The 26,875-nt window shown below is 40.6% G+C and overlaps 1 protein-coding gene across 1 annotated transcript; it reads right to left on the minus strand.

Moving 5' to 3' along the window:
* Positions 1-26,751, minus strand: LOC135463444 (uncharacterized). The gene is made up of 8 exons (XM_064740704.1): positions 26,613-26,751; positions 25,846-26,047; positions 25,302-25,413; positions 23,164-24,499; positions 19,215-19,222; positions 12,647-12,829; positions 5,797-8,729; positions 1-2,364 (listed from the first exon to the last, which is right to left on the minus strand). Exons 3-8 carry the CDS (start codon positions 25,390-25,392, stop codon positions 340-342), a joined length of 6,576 nt encoding a protein of 2,191 aa, XP_064596774.1. The 5' UTR covers positions 25,393-25,413; positions 25,846-26,047; positions 26,613-26,751; the 3' UTR covers positions 1-339.
* Between the last annotated feature and the right edge of the window lie 124 nt (positions 26,752-26,875).

Genomic DNA, 26,875 nt, shown 5'->3' on the forward strand with positions numbered 1-26,875 from the left:
CAACGTAATTGACTAAGGGTGAATGTACTTCAGACAGAAGCCATTCGTTTGCTCCGTCATCTAACCTCATATGTAAGTTTACGTCTAACAGTGTTTGGGACACAGCTGATGTAAAGCAAAATTCCACTTCACAGCCTAAATTTCTGCTAAATCATATGTATTGACAATTGAACACAAGTCTCTCTCTGATCCGCTCTAAAGTGTCATTCGATTTACATGAAAGTAAAGACCATAGGAAGAGTATACCATAATAAATTAATACGAGGCCTATATATGAATTTTCTAATGCCTCCTCGTATTCAACATACTATGTAGTGGCAACTGGCATAATTTGTAATTTTAAATTGATCGACGTCTCTTCATTTTCCTGGGAAGATACTCTTTCAAAATATCAGAGGCCAAAAAACAAAAAGTCCTATCCACAGGAACGGCTTCGGGTTTAGGCGTTTCCACCGGTGGAGGAGTGTGAAGAACCTCGAGCGTTTCCTCACGCCCTGGGGTTTCCTGGGCGGCCTGCTGAGACGGACACGCCGACATGTCGTCGTCAGTGCTGAGGGTAAAACTGGGCGTGGGCCAGTGGGTCACTCCTGCGGCACGGGAGGAGCCTTTGGACCGAGAATCCTCCAGCCAACTGCGGCCGTGGACGCCAGACATTGCCGGACATTTGGACAACTCAGCTGACCAGTCATCACTCATTACATCCTCTTCCGATAACGTCATGTTCTGCACTGATAAATCCATCGAAGGACAAGTGAAAACATCGCCACTGGAATCTCTAGTGGGTTGTCCTATCAGCTCCCTACCGTGTGATGACTTGGTCACGTCTACCTGGTCTTTGATAGTGAATTCTTCTTGTCCAGCAGGATTTACCTGGGCCTGGCCCATCTCAGTAAGATTACCAGAACGAACATCAAGGCTCTCCAGTAACGCCATCTGGTCTGCTATCTGTTTAGTGTTCAAGCTGGCGACGGGACAGCTTTCACTCGTGGCCACATCTACCGCCACCGAATATCGACCCATGTCCGAGTACTGGGAAAAGGCAGATCCATTTACCTGCGAATGTGCCAAGGACTGAACAAGCGGTGTCGCAGTAACCACCTGTTCATTACAAGTGGGGTCGTTCACTTGGGGTAAAACATTGCTACTTGGCACAACTTCACTTTGAATGCTTACGGTGCTGCCTTGAACAGGAAACTTTGGAAACGAGTAAGCAGCAGCCGCAATGATGTCCGATTCGCTGGTGTTGTTAGCGTCAGGTTTTGGGTCAGATCTACCATCCGAGTGAATCCTAACATGTCTCTGAGCCTCTGGTAACGATTCGAAGTTCAAGCCACACTCCCCACATTTGATCGTCAGGTTTTTTGTGTTAATCGTTGGGTGCATGGCTTTCTGGTGTACAGTCAAGCTACACTTTCTGTCAAACTTCCGAGAGCATAACTGGCATTCAAACTGTCCATCACCCTTCGTCGCTGATCCATCCAGCGTTTTCTGTTGTGGTTTCGCGAGATCTCGTTGATCTTTCCCATTTGCGTCTTCGACCGGCTTGTTCGCCTTATCGGCATGTAACTTTTGATGAATCACGAACCCCTGCTTTGAGGAGAACCTCTTAGTGCACAGCTGACAAGCATATGGACGATTTGTTGGGTCGTGGCAACGAAGATGCGTCGTCAGCAGTTTCTGGCGACTAAACCCCTTATTGCAATGCTCGCATTTGAACGGGTGGTTGCCAGTGTGAATCCGCTGGTGCACCCGAAGTGTTTGCTTCTCAGAGAACCGCTTATTGCACACTTCGCAGGCGTAATTCCTCACTCCAGAATGGATCCTCAAATGCTTCTGAAGGCCCACGCGGTGTGAAAACCCCTTCTGGCATATGTGACACTTATATGGGGTTTCCTCTAAGTGGGCCATCATGTGATCCGTATAGCGAGTTTTCTCCACGAATAGCTTTTTACAGACGGCGCATGTGAAGACGTTCTCACCTGTGTGAGTGCCCTTATGCCTCCGCAAATGTTCTATCTGTGAATAGCTTTTGTCACAAAACGGGCACTTGTGCGGCTTCTCTCCAGTATGGACCACCATGTGACGTCTCAGTATACTAGGAGTTGCAAACTCCTTTCCACAAGTAGAACATGTGTGAACTCTATTACTCTGATATTTCGGCCTTTTCCGACCTCCCTTAGAATTTAAATTCTGAAGTTCTAAAGCTATGCTTGCCACTACAAGTTGGTCTTTCACTACAATACTTGTGGTCTTTTCAGCAGGCGTACCAGGCGAGTCTTGCGATCCAATGCTCTCGCCTAGATCTTCATCTGAAAAGTAGAGAAAGAAATTCGGATCAGAGAACGCCGATAACCCCAGGAAAGTCTAATTCTCACAAGCAACATCAACCCACGGTTCGGATCCACTTAGAGTAGTACAGTACACATGTATTGTGAACATGTGACGAAGGCATCAAAAGAATTTTTGGCTATGAAATCTGCACTCAAATATAGGTACAAATATCACAGGGAATGCTCTGTGATATACATGCATATCAAAGCTAAAAAAAGAAATTAATTTCCAGCCATGGAAATCGACTAACTTGGGATATCGGTGTTCTCATAATCTGACACGCCTCCTAGGCACATCCAACTTCATTCTTTTTTGCCAGAAACAGGCCGATGGTAGTGGTAAGAGATCATGCATTGAGTGCATGTATTGTATATAACAATAAATATATATCTTCATCACCTCTGTGTGACCATATACAGCAACATTTGCACAGCACAAATTCTACGAAGAACAATACATTACATAGTTAAATGATCCAAAACAGACAACGCAAGTTTTATCACTTGCGAACATGGGAAGGAAAATATATGACAAATATAATCAAATTGCTTTCCACGTAGAGACTGGAGAGCAATGATGCCGAATAAACTGCTATTATTATAATCGCACTATTTCTGCTTAAGCGGTACAGAGCTTGCGAGATGTTAAATGAGCTATTATGTAAGTACTTACATCTTGGGTAACTGAAAAGGAGGATCCGGATTTTCACCCGTCAGAGGTGACGATTTGCCAACTATCACCCTAATCTGGTTTTACTCTCCATGTATTTGCCAACTATCACGCTTATCTGGATTTACTCTCCGTGTATTTGCCAATTATCACGCTACTCTAGTTTTACTCTCCGTGTATTTGTCAATTATCACGCTACTCTGGTTTTACTCTCCGTGTATATTGCCAACTATCACGCTTAACTGGTTTTACTTTCCGTTTTTCCCAACTATAACGCTAATCTGGTTTTACTCTCCATGTATTTGCCAACTATCACGCATATCTGGTTTTACTCTGTGCATTTGCCAACTATCACGCTAATCTGGTTTTACTCCCCGTGTTTACTGCCAACTATCACGCATATCTGGTTTTACTTTCCGTATTTGCCAACTATAACGCTAATCTGGTTTTACTCTCCGTGTATTTGCCAACTATCACGCTAATCTGGTTTTATTTTCCGTGTATTTGCCAACTATCACGCTTATCTGGTTTCACTCTCCGTGTATTTGCCAACTATCACGCCAATCTGGTTTTACTTTCCGTGTATTTGCCAACTATAACGCTAATCTGGTTTTACTCTCCGTGTATTTGCCAACTATCACGCCAATCTGGTTTACTTTCCATGCTATAGTCTCATGTCATAATAGATCATGGAACAAGCTTGGAGAGAAACTCAGTCTTACTGGCACGTATGAATTACTTCATTACGAAACTGAGTACTTGAAGCTGTGAAATAAAGATGGCAGCTTAACCTGACCGATCCTTTTCTTAAGCATGGGATTTAAATAAACCAATATCAGCCCTATCAAAATGTTCACTGTAAATGCCTTAACACTGCACTGCATTCAACTGCTGCTTACATAATGCAACCTTGGTTGATGAAAATGCTTAATCAGAAACCGAAACCAACGGCAACATCGTCGCGTTTTAAAGAAAATGCACCCACAACTTGAGGTAATTTGAGTACCTATCTATTATCTCCTTCAAGCGTCTGAGTCTATCCCAGTAGAACTTTAGGTGTGGCTTACAGGTACCAGTTTTACCTTTCCCATGCGCGCAGGTATTTCATTTCTTTCGAACAAAGTGCGTTTAATCCAAATTCTCCTCAGTTCCGATACTCAAAGCATCAGTACCAACTTCGAGATGTTCGGTGACTTCTTCCACTGAGGTGTATGTTACAAATGATAGAAAACATACCTCTAAAAGAACTCTCAGTTGTTACGTTAAAATAACTCTTTCCAGGATAAGTAACAAATTACATTGGGTCGCAAAAATGCCATCGTCACATTAACAACAGATACAACATGATTAAATCTATGGCAAGTCTAATAAAACAAGAAGGAAAATCCACTAAATATACGGAGCAGGCCTATTTAGTACCTTTGTTAAATCGGTAAAACGGGCATACTTTCGCAAAACTGTGAAAGGAATGTTTTGACCTAACCATTGACACAAGAAAGCTATTAATATGCCTATTTCTCAGTTCAATTATTAATTTAATTATTAATTAATTCATGGGCGAGGAAAGCAGAATTTTGGAGTAATCCACCATTTTTCGCCAAGTACTCTTGTGAAAAATCATTTTCTTTCTATCTACTACCGTATAAAAACATACATTGATGATCAGGATTTTCTTGGGTTTGGCCAGACATGGGTAAACTACTAAGCGTATCGTTTTACATCAATAACTACAGCCACAAAATATCTTTGAGAATATGGGAGTTTCGAGTTCGAACTCTTATCGCTAAAAGGTAAAAACAAAAGCCTAAATGTGCCAATGTCTTTACAAAATGTTATTTCAAGTAGATGAAGTGAAACGATGGAGAAAACTGAGGAGGAGAGTATTTCTGAACAAAAGGGTAGGGTGTCATTTGTGCTTCCGGTACATGGACAGTCAGTGATCGGCAAATTAATGTCAACAAAATTGTCTAACATTTTAGTCACATGACACAGTAACACTTTTTCCTTTAGCTACAAAGCGTTCTACGTCAAAACTCACCTATACTGACACAAAGCGATATTGTCACGGGGTATCTCTGCCTGCTATTAACATGGTCGTTGGGTACAACTTCCCTATCACTCTTACAATTTGTGCTCCATTGTTTGGTTCATGATATCATCAAGAAATCCAAACATTAGTGGGCAACCCGTTGTAGACACGAAGGGACTATTTAGTACACTATATCCAGGACAAGCCTCAATTTTGTACAGTCTAAACCACAATGGTGAAAAGATGAAGGTAGTCAGTCAGGGTGTATACCAGCCATCAACCATAATGATCTCCAATCCAATTTGGAAAACAATGTTCTACACAAACCAGGAAAAAACTAAGTACGAAGTGCTTATACTGATTCAAATACATTACATGATTTACTAGCAAGATATCTGACTTTGTGCGTTAATAAAGAGTTATATTCTCAACAAAAAAGTGGCATACAAGTTGGCGCCTGGATAGCTTGTGTCCAAATAATAAATATGCTGCAGACATTTGTATCAAACAGTTGGTAAAATGGAGTCCTTGTGAAAAAGCAAGTATTATATAACCATCATTAGGTAAATTCGATATTAGGTACTTAGACTGAAACCAAGAATAAATACAAATATAATACATCTCCATTGAACAGTGCATGAAAACTTGAATAAAAGTCCACTGTCCATTAGTAAAAACTTAAACGCACGCTTTACATATCCATATGTGTAATAAATTTAAGGATTAAATAAATTGGCATCGTCTTTTAGATTTTAGATCAATCAAACAGATTTTCGGCGTGGACGTTTAGCTGGCATGAATTCTTCGAGAAGCTCAACTGGTGCGAAGCTACTGGTTCTGTCTGGATAACTGCCATCGTTCAGAGTTTTCCTGATTTGGTCCTCGATTTTTGGGTATCCAGTGAGAGACTGGTCATTCCTGGAGCCTTCTGGACTTAGCACTGCTTCCTTACACGTTCCAGTGTGCATGGCCAGTGACTGAGAAGTGGGCTGTGAAGGGTTCACTTTGTCATTACTCTGTAGTGTTCCACGGGCAGGATCTACTTCGTACACAGCCACATTCTGTCCCCTTTGATTCTCATCACTGGTAATGATATCACACACGAAGTCACTGGAGCTCCGCAAGTTACGACCATCTCCTGCAACTTCTTGGGAAATGGTGATAACATTCTCTTGTTGGAAGACTTGGTCTGCATTTACACTGGAGACATCTTCCTGAACAAGCTCAATGGGCTGGTCTTTCGAAACGTTACTAATGACAATCTGATACGTTTCTACAGGCTGCGAAGGTTGGTTTATCGTTGGCGGCACTTGCAATTGTGAAATGGTCGAATCTTGGTTCACGGTAATATCTGTACTTTGGCGTAACATCGTTATCACATTTTCTGACCCTACTAGCGATGACTCCAAGTCAGATGACGATTCGTTTGGGGACATCACCATCTGCCTCTGTGCCATCAGTTGTCGTGGTGGCCCTATTGTTTCAACACCCATCTGTGTTTGTGCAGCAATGACCGTGGTTTGACACACATGATCTAATCCTGTATACGACATCGGGATATTCAACACTGCTTTAGGAGGTACTGCTTCAATGCCTGATGTGGTTTGCATCACTGCTGGGAACACAGGGGTTTCTGTTTCTACCACCGACTGTATTGCACAAGGCGCTGGCTGTGCTGGAACAGAGTCACCGCCAGCAGAAAACTCTGAAATCGGCAACACAGTATCAGTTACCCTTGATTGTACCTCTGTCTGATGCAATGTTTCACTGGATGTGTTTCTGGTGACAATTGTCTGCATGTGTCCATCTGTGGGACAGCCAGCTGTTCTTACCGTTATGGCAGATGTTTTGTTGTTCTGATTGGAGAGAGAAGACTCGGAAGCATTCTGCCCACGGGCTTGAAAAGCTGCATGGTCCAAACTGCCAACTACAGGTTGTATCGACATTCCTCGCATTGGCACTGGTTCCACTCCGGTCCTTTCAGGAGGATGACAGAAATACACCTGTGACAATGGCACGTGTGATGACACTTGTATGTTAGTAGATTCTACACTGGAAACATGAGGTAATAACGATGCGACAGAAGACTGTTGTTCTGCAGAGCCGTGTCTTACGTCCTGATACACAACACCTTCCTGTTGCTGGAAGTGCTTGAATGAGTCTTTTTCGGTGAACTCGTTCGTGACAGGTTGCACATAGTGCAATGCGTACTCTCCTGTAGTTGTAGACAATAACCCAGGATCATGACCGACAGGAAAGGCTCCAGTCATTGTCACTGGAATGGAGTTAGGCTGCTTTTCATTCTGAGCAGAGTTAGTTATCATGTGAGCAGAGTTAGTTAACACGTGAGCAGCGTCCCCTAACTTTTCACTCACAGCCGAAACTCCAGTCATTGTAACTGGCACAGAGTAAGACTGCTTTGCATTCGGGCCAGAATTAGTTACCAAGTAAGTAGTATTCCCTAAGTCTGCACAAACTAACATACTGTCTGCAGAGCATGAAAGTGGTGCATAGTTGTCAGAAGGCGCAATATGCCCAGTGAAAGATATGGTTCTTGGTATTTCAGCTGAATGCCGCTCAGAACACCTGAAGTCTTGCACGTTGTTAAACTGTTCACTACCAAATCCTTCCGGGACTCCGTCACCTCTTGTCTGAAAACTTAGACTTGTGCATGTGGTGGCTGATGCCGGATCTTCTTGGTAGATCACGTTATGTTTATCCTTTAGGTGCTGGATAAAAGCTTGCTTTTCTTCGAAATGTTCACCACAATCTATGCAATGGCATCGAGGTGTGTCAGCAGGTGGATGGCTGGGCTCTTTGGCTAGTGATGTCTCCTCGAGGCCGCAGCCCTCCAACGGCTGAGCCTTGCCTAATTTGTGAAGTTTGATGTGACAAGCTCTAGATCTTTTACAGGCGAACCGTTTTAAACAGTACTGACAGACAAACGGACGCTCTCCAGTGTGTCCACGAATATGAGTTTCAAGAAGGACCTTCCTGGAAAATTTCTTCTCACAAAACTGGCATGGGAAGAGTTTCGATGGAGCCTCACCTGTGTGTGTGCGATTGTGACGGATAAGATCTTGCTTCAACCTGAATTGTTTAGAACACTGCTGGCAAGAAAAGCGATAAGCCCCACAGCTTTCTCCATAATACCGTTTGTCTCCACTGTGAATGCTCTTGTGTTTCCAAAGACCCACTCTACACGCAAAGACTTTGCCACAAATTTCACATTCGAACGGTTTCTCCTCTATATGAGAGCGAACATGATCAATGTAGCGACACTTTTCTTCGAACTGCTTCCCACATACTTTGCATTTGAAGATGTTGATACCTGTATGGGTTCCCATGTGTCTCCGCAAACGCTCCGGTTGAGAATATTTCTTCCCGCACTGCTGACACTGGTATGGTTTTTCTCCAGTGTGAACTACGCGATGTCTTCTCAACAAACTCGGTGTGGCGAATCTCTTTGAACACACTGGGCACTCGTGCTCCTTTGAAATCTCATACTTTCGTTTCTTTCTGGTGGTTACTTTCGTCAGACTTTTCAGTTCCTCAGCCAGGCTAGCTGCCAATGCCTCATCCTTCACCAACAATCTGCCACGAGTTTGGCCAGCCTTGGGTACTATCAGATCCTGAACCATTATACACTGCTCACTGCTTCGGTTGGCAGCATCAGTCAAGAGGACATCGCCTTCCTTGTCTGAAACCAACAAATAAAACCGGCGATGTAGTTTGACCTACTCTCTCTTTCGTCCATTCTTTGAGCAGTGCAAATTTCAATCAACGCCATCCGGGAACTCTTGAATTGCTCTCCAAGCACAATTTACGTTGTCCAAAAGATGGTGGTTTTCTAAGCAGGAACTACTGTAGCAAAACACGTGACCTTCACCTGGTACGACTGACGTAACCAGCCACTTCACTCTCTGTCCAAAAATCAAGTTATGAGTGCTGTGTTTTGTACATACACAATTCTGTCCATGGGGAAAATAATAAACTACTGTAATATATACTATTATATCTTTGTGTAAAAAAGAAAACTACACACATCTATTACTACACACATAAAGATAATGGATTCGGTTTCATCTCCACAAAGCTGTTCGGCGGTAGACCATGGACTCCGTGATACTTAAAAGTCAATGATTTATTTACTCATTTGATTGGAGTTTACACTTATACGACGGTGACAAGCATTATAGCGGGAAGAAACTGGGCAGAGCCCAAGAGAAGCAAGTCAATAAACACGTATACATATAATTCTTAACATGATACGTGATAGAAATCGTTTTATAGTTCGCTATATAGCTATACTTCGGTTTGATTTACGCCATCAAGTGCATGAATGCCACATTACACATAACAATCTTTGATTATTCACTTTGTCAACAAATGCAGTTATACAGAAAATATTCACCCTTTCCATTATAACCATTTCACTGGTCACCGTGCCTCAGTCGCGTCACAAATGTTCATGTACACGAATTGTACTCTTAACAAAGGCCCTGGGTAAGGAGCTAGCTTAGGGCCCTGTCTCCCTAGCTTAATGCTTTAAGGTTGCACATATAATATACAGTATTTCACCTAGGTAATGGTTGGCAAATGAAAATAAAGCACCTTCAGATCCATAGACAGGCCTTAAATGGTAGTTTTGATGCCAGCACTGAATTTTTTTTTTGTGATAAGAAATTAGTAAAACCTCAAAAAAGTGACCCAGAATAAAAACAAAAACAACAACAACAACAAAAAGTGTCACTCAAACTTGCTTACTTTTAGGTGATATCAGTATGAGTTACTTGCACAGGACTGCTATGTTGTAAGTCTAATGAAGGATAGTTCAACATGCTTGCACTAGGAACAGTTCTCGCTTAAGCAGAATTAGGTTAAAAAAAATCCAGTGATGTTAATTGCAATTTACTAGACATCACTTGACTAGAATTACTCAAAATGTTGTGTTGTCATCACATTTGATATATGTAATAATATTAAGACATTGCTAAGTCAAAGTGATCCTGTTTGTCATCTGACTGCATTCAATTGTCTCTGACAGGGAAGTTGTAGGCATGGTAAAACTAAAAAAATGTGTATAGCATCATAAGCCTGATAACCCATATGATGACATTGCTTTCTAGGTTACAGAACATTTTAATATTTGAACAGTTTCAACAACATTACAACAACAATCAACAGTGATAAATGAATGTATCAGTAATGAAAATGACAGAGCTTAAGTCACTCTTGGATTTCACTAAAAAATACTTGGTACCAATAATTGTATGTATGTACATACATGTATGCTTGTGGTTAAGCATCGCCATAATTCTTTGTAAAATAGCACTTAGCACCTGGCATATCAAATCGGGTTGATGAAATAGACACCACATACATATTTTTGGGTGCATATTATGGAAACTTTTCCAATATATAGCTTTGTAATATACAAATAAAAAAAACTAGCTTTTTACCTGACTTAATCGTTTTCTTGTTATGGACTAGCAAAATAAAAATCAAGAACCCGCCACAGTAATCGAAAACAAGAGGTCATGTGTCCGATGTATTGTAAGCTGCTAATGCTACATCTTGTCATGGGGAACACTGTGTCCATTAATATATTTATTTATTTGGTGTTTTGTGTTGTCCAAGAATATGTCACGGATACAATGACGGCCAGCATTGTGGTGGGAGGAAACTGGGAAGAGCTCTGGAGAACACAATGCGATGAAAGTAATGTTGTACATGTATTATGATGAATGTATAGCGACAATGGTAATATGAAATATTTCATTCCCCCCACCCCCACCCCGATATATAAAAACATACACCATAAGAACCACGAGATTCCAAAGACATGTTTACAAAAATCTAAGCTGGTATCATATCTAGACAAATACTTTTAGTTCCCCTAAACATATTTTTCGATATGATGGGAATAGGCCTCATCTGACTTAACTCCCTTGTGACACAAACTATAATGTAATACAAGCTTAGTTTCGGAGACGCAAAACTAGGAGAAATGGGACATTGCCTACTTAAATATGCAGGTTATGTCACGGCAGTGGCAAACTATGTACTAGCAAACAAACAGCAGAAAAACATCACATCAACCATTTAAAGTCCAATGAAGGTCTTAAATATGTACGTTTTTCAGACTAGGTAGAAAACGGGAGGGTAACCTAAAGGAAGGTAATTTGGTGTGGCCTTGTTTCACTAGGAAAAGAAATGAATGTTGCGAAATCTGCTCCTGAGTTTACTTGTACTTCTGTCTTGCTATAGTAAAAAAATGTCTCACAACATTCTAATTTTTCACAAATTTTGTATTGTGAATGTAGAGTAGATTTAAGGAAGATTTTCCTTGTTTTCTACCTGAAAAAAATATTACATTTCACTACTGCACCATTGGAAGATAACTTCCCATCTAAAATATCTTGTTGCAAGTTGTCTTTCTGATTCATCCATCACTTTTAGGTGCCTGTTACTTCATCAGATTGTCCATCCATTTACATATCTGACTGGTACACAAGAATATTTCACTTGTGGCCACCCCCAGCATTATGATAGGACGAAATTTGACAAAGCACAAGGGGAACGACCATCTGCAGGCTTTCAAACTTTCCCACGCAGATTGTGACTGTTCACCCAGGCATCAGTTTCCATGCTTGCATATGCTAATTCCTTGTCTTTACTATTCACTTATTAACATCTGGCTGTACACAGATTTGTGAATGGGGCTACCCAAAGCTAATCCCCGTGTATAGCAGGGCAGTTGCATCCTTGTGTGATAGGCATGTTCTATCACAATATTATGTCATTAGGGACTTGACACAGGCGATCATTAAAAATATGTCTGTTGGGCGTAACATGACCGACCCATCTATATATCTTCCCTGCTAAAAAGTTTATTGGTCTCATGCAATTTCTTGGCGATTTCCAAGAAAAAGCCATGAGGGCCGAGTTGTTCCATCTTGCTGGAATCCCAATTCTTGGTAAATTTTTTGTTCTTGATAGAATTTGTGATTCATTGTCAGGTTCCCAATTATGAACGTGGTAATAAAATAAAAAAAATGAAAGAAAAAATTTATATACTCTTACCCATACGTTAATTTTTTAAAATTTTAACTTTTTTTTTTTCAAATTTAAAAAACAAGAGGTGGGGTTATGCTTAACAAACAGTTTTAAAGGATGGCCCCAGGCAAGAGTTACAATTCCTTGCACTTTGTGAACTGGGACCCAGGATCCATGATCATGAAGCTATGTTAAGCCTAGTGAACCCAGAGAACATTTGTTGTCAGAAATCATATTCATGTCCCAGTGTAAAATGATCTGGGATATGGGTTACCAAACACAAGCAATATTTGTTGTCCGCTTTTTAAGATTCTAGCAGTGAAAGACGGTCACATGACACCTTCAAGGTCATTTGACCCCCAAAATGTTGTGTCTAGGCTTCCATGTTGTACCTACTCACATGACATTTCCATACACGCTGATTGGTTGACGAAGACAACATTAATGTTGCAAGACCAGAATTGGCTGCAGACAAGCAAAATGTTGAAACCGGGTAGCTAGTTTCTGGATTTTTTTTAATAACCCAAAATTAATCAAGATGAATCACCGTAAACTCACCATCAGGTATTCCAGGGTGAGCTTTTTTCTTGTGTCTTTTCAGGGATTTCAGGAGGACAAAGGACTTGACACAATGGCTACACTGGAACTGTCCCTTGCTGGCTTTGCTTTCAGGAGCACCGTCTGTGGGAAGTTCTTCCTGCATGCTGCTTACTTCAGACAGTGTCACCAGTTTCTGTATACCTGCAAAATATTAGGAACAGATACACATGTATTTGAGGACAGTTTTAGTCAAAACATTTTGGTACAGATTTTAGTACAGTTTGTGCAAGTTTCAAAAAAAAAAAAAAAAAAAGTGACCGTGTGCATGTACGTATTTAGGAATTTAGAAATTAGATGGTTAACAATTCCTACAAAGTAAAACATAATTTTATGTAAATGTTTGCAGTTCAGCTGGAACACTTCAGTTTCTAGTTTGAACCACGTATCACATTAAGATGTAAAAATCAAGCGTTTCATGTATCCTTAATATCATGACAACATGGAATACTAACTTGTTTTATTTATTTGATTGGTGCTTTACGCTGTACTCAAGAATATTTCGCTTATATGACAGCGGCCAGCATTACGTGGGCAGAAACCGGGCAGAGCCTGGGTGGGGGGGAACCCATGATCATCTGAAGGTTGCCGACAGACCTTCCCACGTACAGCCAGAGAGAGGAAGCCAGTATGAGCTGGATTTGAACCCACAGCGACTGCATAGGTGAGCGACTCCTGGGTCATTACACTGCGCTAGCGCGCTAACCAAATGAGCCCCGGGGGCCCCAGGATTCTAACTGATGTGTGTGAAATAAAGTACCTGTCTTATCAGTGACAGCTGTATGAATAGCCTCGTCTTCATCTGTATCATCACCCTCAGTCACAATTACAAAACGGGGAATTGGTGTGTTCATGATGGTCAAACTTCATACACGATCAGCCATATGGTGTTCTAGAAATAAAATCACACACCAATACATGGATTCCTTTTGAGCCCATATACACCCCAAACCCTCAACCTTTTTGCATATACAAGAGTAGCTTTATGTGCAATTTATGCACCTTTTTCACTTGATTTTGGACACAAATCAACCTTGGTTGGGTAGGTCAGTTTCAAGGCTTCACAAACAGTATAATTTTATCAGTCCACAGATTTATATTCTCAGAATATGTTTAAATAATCACCATGCAAAAAGGTTGAAGAATTACAGAAGTACATAAATCAAAAGTTAAATTTTGTATATTTGTTTGAGCCATGATTTGTAATCCCAATGTATATATATATATATATATATATTATATATGTATTTATGGTGCTGCCTCACTGAAAAGCAATTTCATAGACACCAGACAGGACACCCACCCTGTCAGACTACTACTGTGACACCAGGCTGACTAGTAGTAACTTGATCTATAATCTCATAAAAGCATTAGAAATTATGATATTTTAACTGCTGATAAGCAGTTTTTGTCACGCAAGAACCACAGGACTGTTAACTGACATTTTACTCTGGATATTTCCATTTGACACAAGTACAGTGTACTGGCAAGTTAAAGACTTTTTGACATCCAGATGGTTCAAAAATACCCTTCCACGGGACTTATTGTAGAGATAAAAAGTTACTTCGTGGACAACAGTGTACCTTTCAAATAACAAGCTTGTTCTTCTCCCAACCTTTGCGGATGTTGGAAACCTGGCAGACATTAGTTCGAATTTTTCGGTTCAAAAGTTTCAGCTGGTGGTTTATCAATGTAGGCTTTCACGCCCCAGTTAGGACGGCATCTGGGCATCGGTGTATACCAAATATAAAGACAGGTTACAGTTGTAAAGGTAAATTTTCTGCGTGGAGTTCCATGGCGCCGAAGCTCTACCTAACTAGGGGTCAGCTTATTTTTCAGCGTAGTTAAATTTGAAGCTCATGACTAAAACCCACAGCCAAACAATTCAGACCTGCTGTCTGGGCAAACTGATTCGCAGTCCAGACCAATTGGCCACAGACCCCCATTAGTTTTCCATAAGCGACAATGTTAACGTTTAGCGCTGTAGCTCAGCCCAAACATTCCGAGGCCAATAAGCTTTGGTGCATACCTCGCCCAGCCTGTAAGAAGAAGCTGTAAAAATCTTGACATAGGTTAACCGTCAAAATCTGGACCTTTCCATGCCGGCAGCTGGGAGGGGTGCCTAGCAACACCAAGGGGGACGTCACTCGCAGCCTCATCACCACCTGTCTCCTTGTGTCCTCTTGCCCAGAATTTCAAATTTTCACCATTAAAACTCATACCTGCCCAAAGCTTAGACAATTTCCATCATTTCGATACCAAGCATGCACCTGTACACCAAAAACGGCAGGCTGGCAGCAAAAAAAGACTTTACACCCTAAAATACACAGAACTACAATCGTCCCTACCAAAAAACGGAAGTTGTAATGGGGGTCTGTGTCCTATCACACCAGCCAACTTGTTTCAAAATCAATAATTTTTGCACCACATAATGCTTACTACCTCTAAACCTCACACATAAAGTTACAGCTTGATACATGCAAAAACTTTTGAGTAGGAGGAATTTAACTTGGGGTACCTCTATCTTGGAAATGTGTCTGTTTGTCTGTCCTCAAGCACGAAGTTCAAAGCTCTGTAGTGCACATACCGTTCAAAATATCTCAACCAGGTCAAATGTTTTGGAAAGCTGGTATGTATATCTGCAAGAAATATAAAAAATTCCAATGACAAAGTATTTTACATTTTCCATTGACAAACATTTAGAAAATTATGGATTTTCAAGTAGATTTTCTTGTTTACAGCAGTGTTAAGAAAATACTTAAAGCCAAAAGTGTCAAAATATATATCAAAAGACAGGTAATTTATCTGACAATTCACTTACAAAATATAGGACATACCTTTGAGCAACTTTGTGCAAAATTTGACTTAAAGTGATACAGTGGGTAGCAAAGCGAGTTTCAAAATTCCAGAAAAGTACATTTTGATCACCATCAAAGTAAACATACAGTATGCATCCAAATTGATATAGAAATGCTCATAGGCACAGTTTCCATGGATAGGGCTAAAGAAAAGACTAGTATCATTTTTACATAGTGATTCACATGATAAAACCCTTTAAAAGATCACCCACTCCCCCCCCCTCCCCCACTACCCCCCTTTCCCGCCTCCCCCATGGCTGCCATTGGTTGGCTGGCTTACCTCAACTCACAGTGCAAAAGAATCCCACCACCTGTGTTGTTGCCTCAGACTAAATTAGTCCTTTCCACATAACACCAAAGTGTGACACTGGCATCTACAAGAGATAAGTAGAAAGGAGAAATATGAATTTGCCACTTACAAAAATAAAGCCACACAGTACATGCACATTGGTCATTCAGACAGTCACCAAGGCAACCCTCCCAAGACATGTTGAAGGGACCCAAGAAGAGGGGAAAAGCTATACTTTTTAACCTGTAACAACACAGAAATCCTCAAATAATCAGTGAGAAATTACATCCGTAATCAGGTTCCACACTGGGTGTTCCTGGGTGGGCATGAGGAATGGACATTCAAACTGTCCGTACATAAATGAGAAACCTGTGACGTTTTCCCTGGTGAAGAAGGGGGGGGGGGGGGGGGGGGGCTGGAGGGGTATGTGTCATGGTGTAGTACCGGACCAATGACGGGGATTCTAGGTCGGCCAAGGGAGTGGAAGACTGCATCCAATTGGTCAGGCCTTTGAGGAAGCTGAACGGCTAGCAGACCTCACTCACCTAGGTAGATCCCAGTTCAATATATGCATAAACCAGGCAAAGTTCACGGACACCATGTTTGGGAGACAAGATCTAAAGAGGGAAACCAAGACGAAAGCTCAGTAGGTATTAAACTAGGATGTGAAAGCCATATGTAGCTGTCTATTTTCTAAACTTGTGTGTGAGGACATTGGAAACATAAAAAAAAATCCCAGTTGCCCAGGGAGGTGGATGCCACACTGGGCCAGATACTACAACAAAAACTCCTAGAGATGTCGCAGGAACAGCGTACTATGTTCTGGTGGAGAAACAGACACCTGGTGGGGCAGAGACTCATTTTCACAAGGGCAATATTCCAACAGATCACACTTACATGTATGCTAGACACTTGAAATTGATCATTTCTGTTCCAATGCCACACATACTGTGTGAGTGCACATGTAACTTGACAGAGGAATGAATATACACATGCAATGAAAACTACATGCCTACAGTGGTTTATTTTTAAGTTTAAAGAGGAAAATTTACCTTGTCCACTTCAAGTCTATGCCCATAACAGCAGACAGTGTTGCAGCAGAGATGCCTGTTTTTAATGTTTTGTGACTACAGGATGATTTGAAGCACATTTATCTAGTGTGTGGTGGCACACATGGGAGTAACCTGACTTGGTTTGTAAATTAAATGCACACTGGCCCTCTCTACTACTGTACCCAAGTAAATTAATCTGCTGATGTGTTTTTATCCACCTGTGTGAGGTTGGGCCCTTATATGTGATGCAAGGCCTCATTGGCCATCCTTAATCACACACCCTATCTATCAGCCACATACTCCAATTTCACTCGCAGCACTCAAATTTTGCATTATTTATCAAATGTCAGTCCCAAAAGAGACATTTTAAAAAAAAGGAACAATGAAACGTTGTCTGTGTTTGTTCCAATCTGTTTATACTACTGTACTACCCTTGACCACAGAGCGTTTTAGCCGATTTTTAGACAAAATGGATAGGTGGGGAAAATATAGAATTAAAAAGCTTTAAAACTGCTCAATCAAGTTCCATGTCAATGCAAACTACATCGCAGATGTACCCACCAAATATTATCAGGCTGCTGCGAAATCTGAGCACACAGTGACATATTACATGTTTTGGCACAAGTGGACAGATCAGGCCACAGACCCCCATTAGTTTTCCATAAGCGACAATGTTAACGTTTAGCGCTGTAGCTCAGTCCCAAACATTCCGAGGCCAATAAGCTTTGGTGCATACCTGGCCCAGCCTGTGAGAAAGAAGCTGTAAAAATCTTGACATAGGTTAACCGTCAAAATCTGGACCTTTACATGCCGGCAGCTGGGAGGGGTGCCTAGCAACACCAAGGGGACGTCACTCGCAGCCTCATCACCACCTGTCTCCTTGTGTCCTCTCGCCCAGAATTTCAAACTTTCATCATTAAAACTCATACCTGCCCAAAGCTTAGGCAATTTCCATCATTTTGATACCAAGCATGCACCTGTACACCAAAAACGGCAGGCTGGCAGCAAAAAAAGACTTTACACCCTAAAATACACAGAACTACAATCGTCCCTACCAAAAAACGGAAGTTCTAATGGGGGTCTGTGTCCAATTAGGACATTATATTCATGGACAAACTTGTAGTAAATGATGTCGTGTTACACTGTAAAGCGATATTTAATCTTTTAGTTCTGTGTGCTCCCACTAATTTGCAGGTTGATATCTTTTCAGCGGACTATGACTTCTGTCAAGGATAAATATGGAATCAATAGGGCCCGTTTTAACTTCTCCCAGCGCATTTCAGTTTGATTTTCAATCTATACAAACAGAAATTTGTTACGAATTTTTATCACAACCCCAGATGTAGACAAATCTTCAACTAGTCTACAATGCAAACATCACAAACTCCAATCAAAATTTGATCGCAGAACTCCTCACACATCGGAATTATTTTCAACATGGCCGACAAGCGCCACCTCTAGCAGGAACATAGGTCATTCATGAAATGTGTTTACATGCAACAAAAGAGGGCTGTGCGTCACAATTATGAACAGTTTAAAAAAATATCGCAACATTTCGTTCAAACGAGGCGATGTTATACCTGAAAGACAAGTCCAGACGCTCGGAAACGCTTTCGACAGCATCCAAACTGCACACCGTGTCGAGGAATGTGCGCGTGACTATGAACTACACACACATGCGCATGAAATTCGTTGTCTTCTCGTAGGGAGAATTCATTATTCAAAGAGGCTTGTATCCGGCGATAGTTGAATATCATACATGTTAGTTAATTAAGAGTTAAAACCACATCACAAAGATTATTGGTTGGCTCAAAGACTGAGTTTTTCATATGTCTAGTAAGCTACAAATTAATGTGCGAATAATGAAAAAAAAACTACAATTTTGATTGCCCCGAAAGTTGCAGGATAGACTGGGTTATGAGCATTTGAGTAATTTCCGAGAAGTTTATGGATACTGTTCTCACTTTAAACTGTTCTGTTGGCAATATGTCGGCTGCATGATTGACAGCAATCATCAACATCGATTACATGAAGTCTTATATATGATCTTACATAAGACTCCATGTAATCGACGATTGGTAGAGAAGAGTTGCTTTTCCTCAATGACTTATTTATTTATTTCATTGGTGTTTTACACCATACTCAAGAATATTTTATTTATGTGACAGCGGACAGCATTATGGTGGGAGGAAACCGGGCAGAGGAACCCGGAGGTAACCCACGAGGTTGTTGGCAGACCTTAGTGAGTTACACAGGCTCGGGTGACTGAATATATCTGTCAAATGGGAGAAAGACTCAGATATTTGCCAAAGAGGTGGTAGTCTCCTCACACTCAAATCTAAAATGACAAGAAACATACCAAATTTAATGTTTGAAATTTTAACGCAAGGCTGAGATCACTTTGTGATACCAGAGCCAGTTGCCTCTCATCAATGATTTTCACTACAGGCTTGCTCCCTAGGTGAATACATTTGTACCAAACTCGAGAAAGGTTGTCAAATATTTACCAAAGACCGATTGTTTCCAACGACTGATTGTTTCCAACGACTGGACTCTGCAGTTTCTTGTGATAAAAGTCATTAAGGTGAAACATTCTTACCAGTGACCAAATTAAGTACATGTATTTACTTTAGCTGTAAAGGAAAATTTCTCATATACAGCCCCTTCAATCCGATTTTTGTACATATACATTTGTACTTTAAAGAAGACATGAACATGATGCCAAAATTAGATGAAAGAACATAAAAACTTGTTTGTAAATGTGGTTTTTAATATTTTTCTGATTTTTTCCCCCAGGAGAAAAAGGTATTTTAAAATATTTTTGTGTGATTGGTATTTGGAACCACTTCTTGCATAATAACGTTCTAAATAAGGATGTGATGCATTTGTAATATTTTACTTGAATGTAAATTTGTCCAAACACATCCTTTTAATCTAAATTTTGATAATATTTATGGTAAATATAAATATGATCAAAATCCAGGTCGAACACGTGTAAGCTGAAAATACCAATAAATAGCGCAAATATATTTATGAAGCATGAGTTACACCCTCATTTATAACAAATTTTTACACAAAGACAATATATACCAAGAGGGGATCCCAAATATCCAGCATACAAAAATTATTTCATGTGTCTTTCTCTTTAAAGAAAAATCAAACAAAATATTGATGATCACATTTACAGCTATCTTCTCATACTATTTCATCTGAACTTTAAGTAATGTTTAAGTTTTCACCACCTGAAACAATATTTCTCACATGGTTCACAGCAAAGTCCTGGGTCAACAACAAAGGTCTGGTTAAGCTTTTAGTAAGCTCACAATGGGCTTTTGACAGATTTTCTTTTGTTTTTTCTTTTTCTCTCAGTAAAGACTTTTAAAAATGTTAATTGTTGCTACATAACTTGGCACTCAGCACTGAGACATTAGAGCAAGAAAACAGGACTGGTTGGCCTGGGTGGAGTGTCATGTCAGGTGTCTCCAGCATGATACTTCAGTGGCAGCAAAACTTTGGTGGCATTGACTGGCCCTGCCACAAGAAGGCACAGTGTATGTACAAACGCCTAATGACTCATCGTCATCATGAGAGAAATTTAAATATAACGTAAAACCCCAAGCATCCATACATTCTATTTCTCTGAGTTGATTTCTTTAAAATCTAGGCTTTCATATCTTCTCCCACGTCTAATGCACTCCTGAGACAAAGTAAGACACATCTGTGTGCTCGTTAGTCACACCTGACATAATTTGAAGTCTTAGGAGAAAAGCAGCGAACAACATTTCTGTTATCGTACATTCGTCGTATGATGTTTTGAGTGAGTGAGCGAGTGCTTGGGGTTTAACATACTTAACAATTTTTCAGTCATATGACAACGAAGGAGTTCACTGGGTGCATATACTTGTAATGTGCCTCCTTGTTGCGGGACAGATTTCCACCGCTCTTATCTAGTGCTGCTTCACTGAGACGCCTTACCGAAGGCTAATAAGCAGCCCCGAACGAGCCATTATGCTGACACGGGTCAACCAGTTGCTGCACTATCCCCTTCACGCTGATCGCCAAGCGAGGAAGCTACAACTTCCTCTTTCAAAGTCTTAGGTGTGACCCGACCCAGGATTGAACCTGGATCTACCTTTCCCAAAGCGGACGCTCTACCAACCGTGCTATTATGATATTTTGTACGTCACTATTACCGTACCATTGTCCTCTATGTGCGATTATCGTACATGTATGACATCGCTGAGAAACTGGGCCCTTGTCTTTTGCAAGGAGTGTGATGATCACACACCTGTTCAAAAACAAGGAAGGCTTGAAAATCTCAATCATTTTCATTCGCCAGAGTAAAATAAGAATTCCATACTGACCTAGTATTTTTCTTCTAATAGGGTCCGGTGACTGTCAACAAAGACATTTTTTGTGGGGAAGGATGACTCACACTCAGTCAAAAAAAATCAAGTTTAAGTATTGCTCTCTGAAGTGTTTTATTAGTTTTTAATCAACAAATAACCATGTATCAATCATGAAAATATTTCAACAAAAATAAGATATGTACATATGTAGGTCTATCTAATATTTCACAGTACATTACATTATTTAGCTTCTGCAGGCTTTCGGCATTTAATGGTTGATTTACCAGCAAGTGTTTTTTTTTTTCTTCTGTTTTTTCTTTTGATAATTATATTATACCAGGCCTGCGAATTTGAGGCATGTTACCACACTCCCATGACTAACACACTCCTGAGACAAACAAAATATCGTACGGCAAATGTATGACAAAAAAATATCCTATGCTGCTTTTGTGAAACTGGGCACTGGTCTTTTGCAAGGGGTGTGATAATCACATGCCTGCTCAAAAACAAACCACAGGCCTGTTATACAGATGTACAATTTTCAAGAAAGGTGTAAACCTAGTTCTGGGTCCCGTTGTTCAAAACCATGTTGAAACTTAGTGCCAGATTTAACTTTAAGCCAAGTTTTCAGATTTGTATGTTGCCCTAAAATAAAACTGCATAAAACTATACTAAATATGAGCTAGGTCTTCTGCAGATATGCTTTGTCTTTGGATAACTGCAATGGCTGCTATGTTTCACTAAAATTTGAAAAAGATGACCAGCATTAGCCAATACACACTCAAACAATCGCGTTATGAAATATGTAATATAACACTGAATAAATACTTTGTTGTGACAAAACCACAGCTTCTTTCCTGATAGAATATTTTACATACACCATTTATAACATAAACTTTTAACATGCATCCAGCATCCATTTATTAACTAATAAATAATAATAACTAATAACTATACAATATTGGAAATATAGAGGTACAATTCAGAATCCTAAATCTCAAAATACTCCCCCAGAATCACAAATTTCAAGTACTTAGATGAAATGATTATTATTCTGTCCACACTTAAAACAAAAATTACAATTCCTGGCAGACTCTGTCCAATGTGGCGTTACAATAACAGAACCACCGGGATCAGAACAACTCACAATTTACATTCTAAGTGGAAACGTTAACACATTTTCAATAGGTTCCCATGGTAACCAAAAGTGCAGGACATGTACCTGTAAATTGATACACATGAAGTTCATAAAATTATTTCACCAGTTTACCCTGAGAAAAGGAAGGCAAAATAATGTACAGTATTTTCAAAGACAATTTACAGCTTCCACTTAGTGCACGCTTCTATTAAATGAGTTGTGCCTCTGTCAATAATACTTTGACTAAATTAACTAGTTCAACTGATATCTTAGAAGCGGCAAAATATTATAAAATTTGGGGGTGCTGAGGCAGCGGAAGTAGTATCTCAGCCCATCAGGCGAGGGTCTAGAGGCACCTAAGTACTACAAGCTCTCGCCATTTATATTGCTGGAGACCCAATTTAGGCGATTTCTGGTGAAAAAATTGTGATAAATCCAGGATAAACTGCACATCGTTCTTCATTTCTTAAGCACTTTTATTCACACCTAGCTCACGCTCCCCCCCCCACCCCCAGCCACCCTCCCGCACACTCACAAACATTCCCGGCTCTGCCGCCTATGCGTGTGCTTAGTAAGCACATTATTGTTTTCTGCAACCACTTGAACTACATGATCAGGACACTTGCCAGTGCAGTTTATAAAAAAAAAATGACAATATAGTCAGAGCATTGTGTTGTAAAACAGAGACCTTGCAGCATAAAGGGACATCACCATGACTCAAGAACTACAAAACTAAGATTTACCAATATGGTATGTTGGTAGCCGTACTGTACACAAAATGCACTTCTTCACACAGAATGTCTTCTCTGACGTTTTGGGGGACGGTTCATAGCAAGGACTTTCATTAACAAGAAGCTATTTTCACGATCTGGGAAATCGGGATCAACTTCATCCTCATCAATGACAGAAGACACTTGGACAAGCTCCGTAGCTCTCGCTAAAGTTGCCAAGGCGGAATCGAGAACAACTTCTGTAGGCCCCTCCTCGATAGAATCTTCACCATTCTCGTGCTGATGTTTAGCATGGAGCTTCAAGTCCTCGAACACTTGAAACTTTTTGCCGCACTCCCCACACTCCATGTTCATGCCATCGTGCGACTTCATGTGAATGTTGTAGTTAATTTTACGGCTGAACTGTTTCATGCAGATTTCACAACGGAATGGCTTCAACTTGAGGTGCGTTTTGACATGGGCGCGAAGCCCACCTTTCTGGGCAAACGTCCTCCCACAGAACTTGCACTGGAAGCTGTGAATCTCAGAATGGGTTTTCTCGTGGTTGTTCAGGCTACTTTTACTGATGAACTTTCGCAAACAAAGATTACACGTGAACGGCCGTTCTCCAGTGTGAATACGAACATGATTCCGAAGCGCTTTCTTCACGCTGAAGCCTTTATCGCAAAACTTACAGATGTAAGGACGTTCTCCCGTGTGAATGCGAATATGCACGCGCAGCGCTTGCGACTCAGTAAATTTCTTCAGGCAGTACAGGCATTCATGATTTCGCACACCTGTGTGTACTTTCTTGTGCTTCTCCAAGCCGACTTTGTATGTGAACGACTTCTTGCAAATGCTGCACTCGAACGGGCGTTCTCCAGTGTGAGAACGCATGTGGATGATGTAACGATGCTTCTCTTTGTATGTCTTGAAGCAGAAGCTACACTTAAATGCGTGTTCATCAGAGTGTATCCCCATATGACGCTTAAGATGATCCACCTGGGCATATGACTTGTTGCAAATCTTGCATTGGAATGGCCGCTCCCCTGTATGAATTCTGTAATGGCGCTTCAAGTTGCTGGCAGTCGGGAAACTCTTTCTGCAGACATCACAGACATAGCTGCGATTCTGCTGGTTTCGCCGCTTAGGCGTCTTGCGTGTCTTGCTCGCCTCTGTCGGTATCACTTCTCCATTAGATGTAGTCTGAGCAATTATTTCTGCAGCCACAGAATCCTCATACACCAGCTCTTCAGCCCTGACTTCTTCCGTCGAATCTGCAAATATGATTTGCTGGCCCGGCTCTCCAGTTTGCGAGCTGGCTTCTGATAAGACCATGAGGTTCTGCTGGGCACTGCCATTTGTGAACTCTCCGAGACGAGTGCTGGCCTCAGACAGAATCAGTAGTTTTTGGTTCCCTGTGAAACGAAGATGTAAACAAGCAAATTCAGAGAAATTGTATCCTACACAAAATATGCTGGTGTTACAAAAGTGAATCTGCACACAAAATATTAGCAAATCAGATAATATTTGAAGCAGTTATTGCATGGAAATCAATGACCAATTAGCAATGTGAGTCCCGGAACTCTTTTAAATATATAAAATGTATCGGCTGTCTTGTTTTCAAGCTTGACCTGAAAGTAGTATGGAGTTAACATGTGAGAAAAGTTTATCAAATTGTGACAATATTTGGAGCAGTTATAGCACTGAAACCAAAGTGTAACGGGCAGAAAGACAGAGAGAAACTGACGAACAATTAGTAAACATCCATCTCACTGTTCTTCTCCTGGTTATACAAAAAGAAAAAAACCAAATAGAAATCACTTCAGCTACTAAGCAACTGACACATTCACAAAGCCTTCAAGTGCTGTCTTCATTAATTGAGTGAGCAACTTTTTGAACAGCTTAATGATCTGATCATCTTCAAATTCCTCTCACAATACACTCATGTTTGTCTTGGATTTATTTATTTATCTGATTGGTGTATTACACCATACTCAATAATAATTCACCTACACAAAGGAGAACAGCCTGGGGAAAACCGGGCAGAGCCTGGGGAAAACCCACGACCATCCACAGACCTTGGCAGACCTTCCTAAGTATGAGCAGAGAGGAATCCAGCAAGCTCAACTTGAACTTACAGCAAGCATGAGAATGCTGTTTGCTGTGTGAATTAATGGTTTCAAACCGAGTGAGAGTTTGAGTATAATAACATCTTACCTTCCACATTAAAATCTTTGCTCCCTGCGGCCAAGACGCTAGAGACATCAACTTCAGTGTTATCTGATAGAACCAGGAACTGGACACTCATTTTTTTTACCACTGGTCAGTCCTGAAACCGTCATAAAACGTGAGTAAATGTTTATAAAATTTCACAGTTTGAAACTTTTCGTTTGTGTTGACCAATGGTAAAGTTTAGGATTACAGATACTTTTATTTCTGACTGCACACATCTTGGCACTTCAAGATATAAAACTATAAAAGACAAAGTCATATTTTATACGAAAAAGTTGTATCCAGTGTAGTTGATCTACACGAGCTTGCGCCTACTTGGTGACAATGACGACAAGGGCCAGGAAGTGATAATAAGAAGCTAAATGGGCGAAATGCTGCTTTTTGCCGATTTCTAAAGTTTAAAGAACTACAGGACTGTGAAATTATCATATTTAAAGGTTCACTCATAAATTTTCCAGAAAAAAAGTTTTTGCCTAAAAGCTACATTTTTCATTATTCCTGCTAGAATCTTATTCAAGGCCTATCTCACCTGGGTTAAATTTAGTTTGTTTTCACCGCCCAGTACTCTTGTCACGAGTTGTAACTTCCTCGCTTGGCGTTCAACATGAAGGGGATAGTGCAACGACTGGTTGACCCGTATCAGTATAATGGCTCGGGCGGGGCGGCTTACTTGCCTTTGGTAAGTCGTCTCAGTGAAGCAGCACTAAATAAAAGAGCGGTGGAAATCCGTCCTGCAACAAGAAGGCACATTACACGCAAATGCACCCTAATGATTCCTTCGTCGTCATATGACTGAAAAATTGTTGAGTACGACGTTAAACCCCAAGCACTCACTCACTCACTCTTGTCACGTGATTCAAGAGCATGCTGGTGATTGGCTCAGAGCAGCTATGACATCACTTCAAAAACTATGAATAAATACTGCTTTGTGGCGGTACTGGCGGGTTGGTACATTCATCATTTGTCGTGAGCATCTCTTCTAAAACTCAAATTAATGACCTCTGTTTTACCATCACCTGACCAATGATCAGTTCCAACATCATTCATGAAACATCATATCCTGAATTTGAAAACCCACAACACCTGATCTGTCATATCTGCCTAACCACGTGTTTCGCGGGTAACACTCCTTCACAGGGCTGTCGAGTCAGGCGTCTTCCTACAGAAGCCATGTTGGTAATTTTAACACCCATTTTACGGAGAGGCCAACAACCTGTTACAAGCAAATAGAGGCGATATTTCCACACAGAAAAGCATTATCTTACTTTAGGTGCATTTTCTTACTTGGATACTCACCTCAAAAATCTTTAATATTCTTCTACATAAATGGATAATGAAGAAAAAGTTGGAAAATTTCGGTCCAACACAAGTTCGCCGAGAGTCTCCTGCGCAGATGTGTGCCTCGCGGAAATCCGGAGACTTGCACAGCCATGACGTCACAGGGAGAAGTCATTGTTTACAATTTCACATCGTATCATTATTTTCTTGTTGACTGCACATTTGGTTTTTTTGTGCCTATAGATATTGTACTTATATGTATGTACAGCTGTATGCTGTCC

This window comes from Liolophura sinensis, chromosome 3 (assembly GCF_032854445.1).
Source record: "Liolophura sinensis isolate JHLJ2023 chromosome 3, CUHK_Ljap_v2, whole genome shotgun sequence".
In the NCBI taxonomy this organism is placed as follows: Eukaryota; Metazoa; Mollusca; class Polyplacophora; order Chitonida; family Chitonidae; genus Liolophura; species Liolophura sinensis.

What these genes read in the sequence shown, in the direction of transcription:
- LOC135463444 (XM_064740704.1), bottom strand. Translation starts at nt 25,392, where the DNA reads ATGAGTGTCCAGTTCCTGGTTCTATCAGATAACACTGAAGTTGATGTC. An exon ending in CAAAGATTTTAATGTGGAAG is followed by an intron (nt 24,500 to 25,301) that starts GTAAGATGTTAT and finishes TTCGTTTCACAG; the next exon opens with GGAACCAAAAACTACTGATT. An exon ending in TCACCCTGGAATACCTGATG is followed by an intron (nt 8,730 to 12,646) that starts GTGAGTTTACGG and finishes TGTTGGTTTCAG; the next exon opens with ACAAGGAAGGCGATGTCCTC.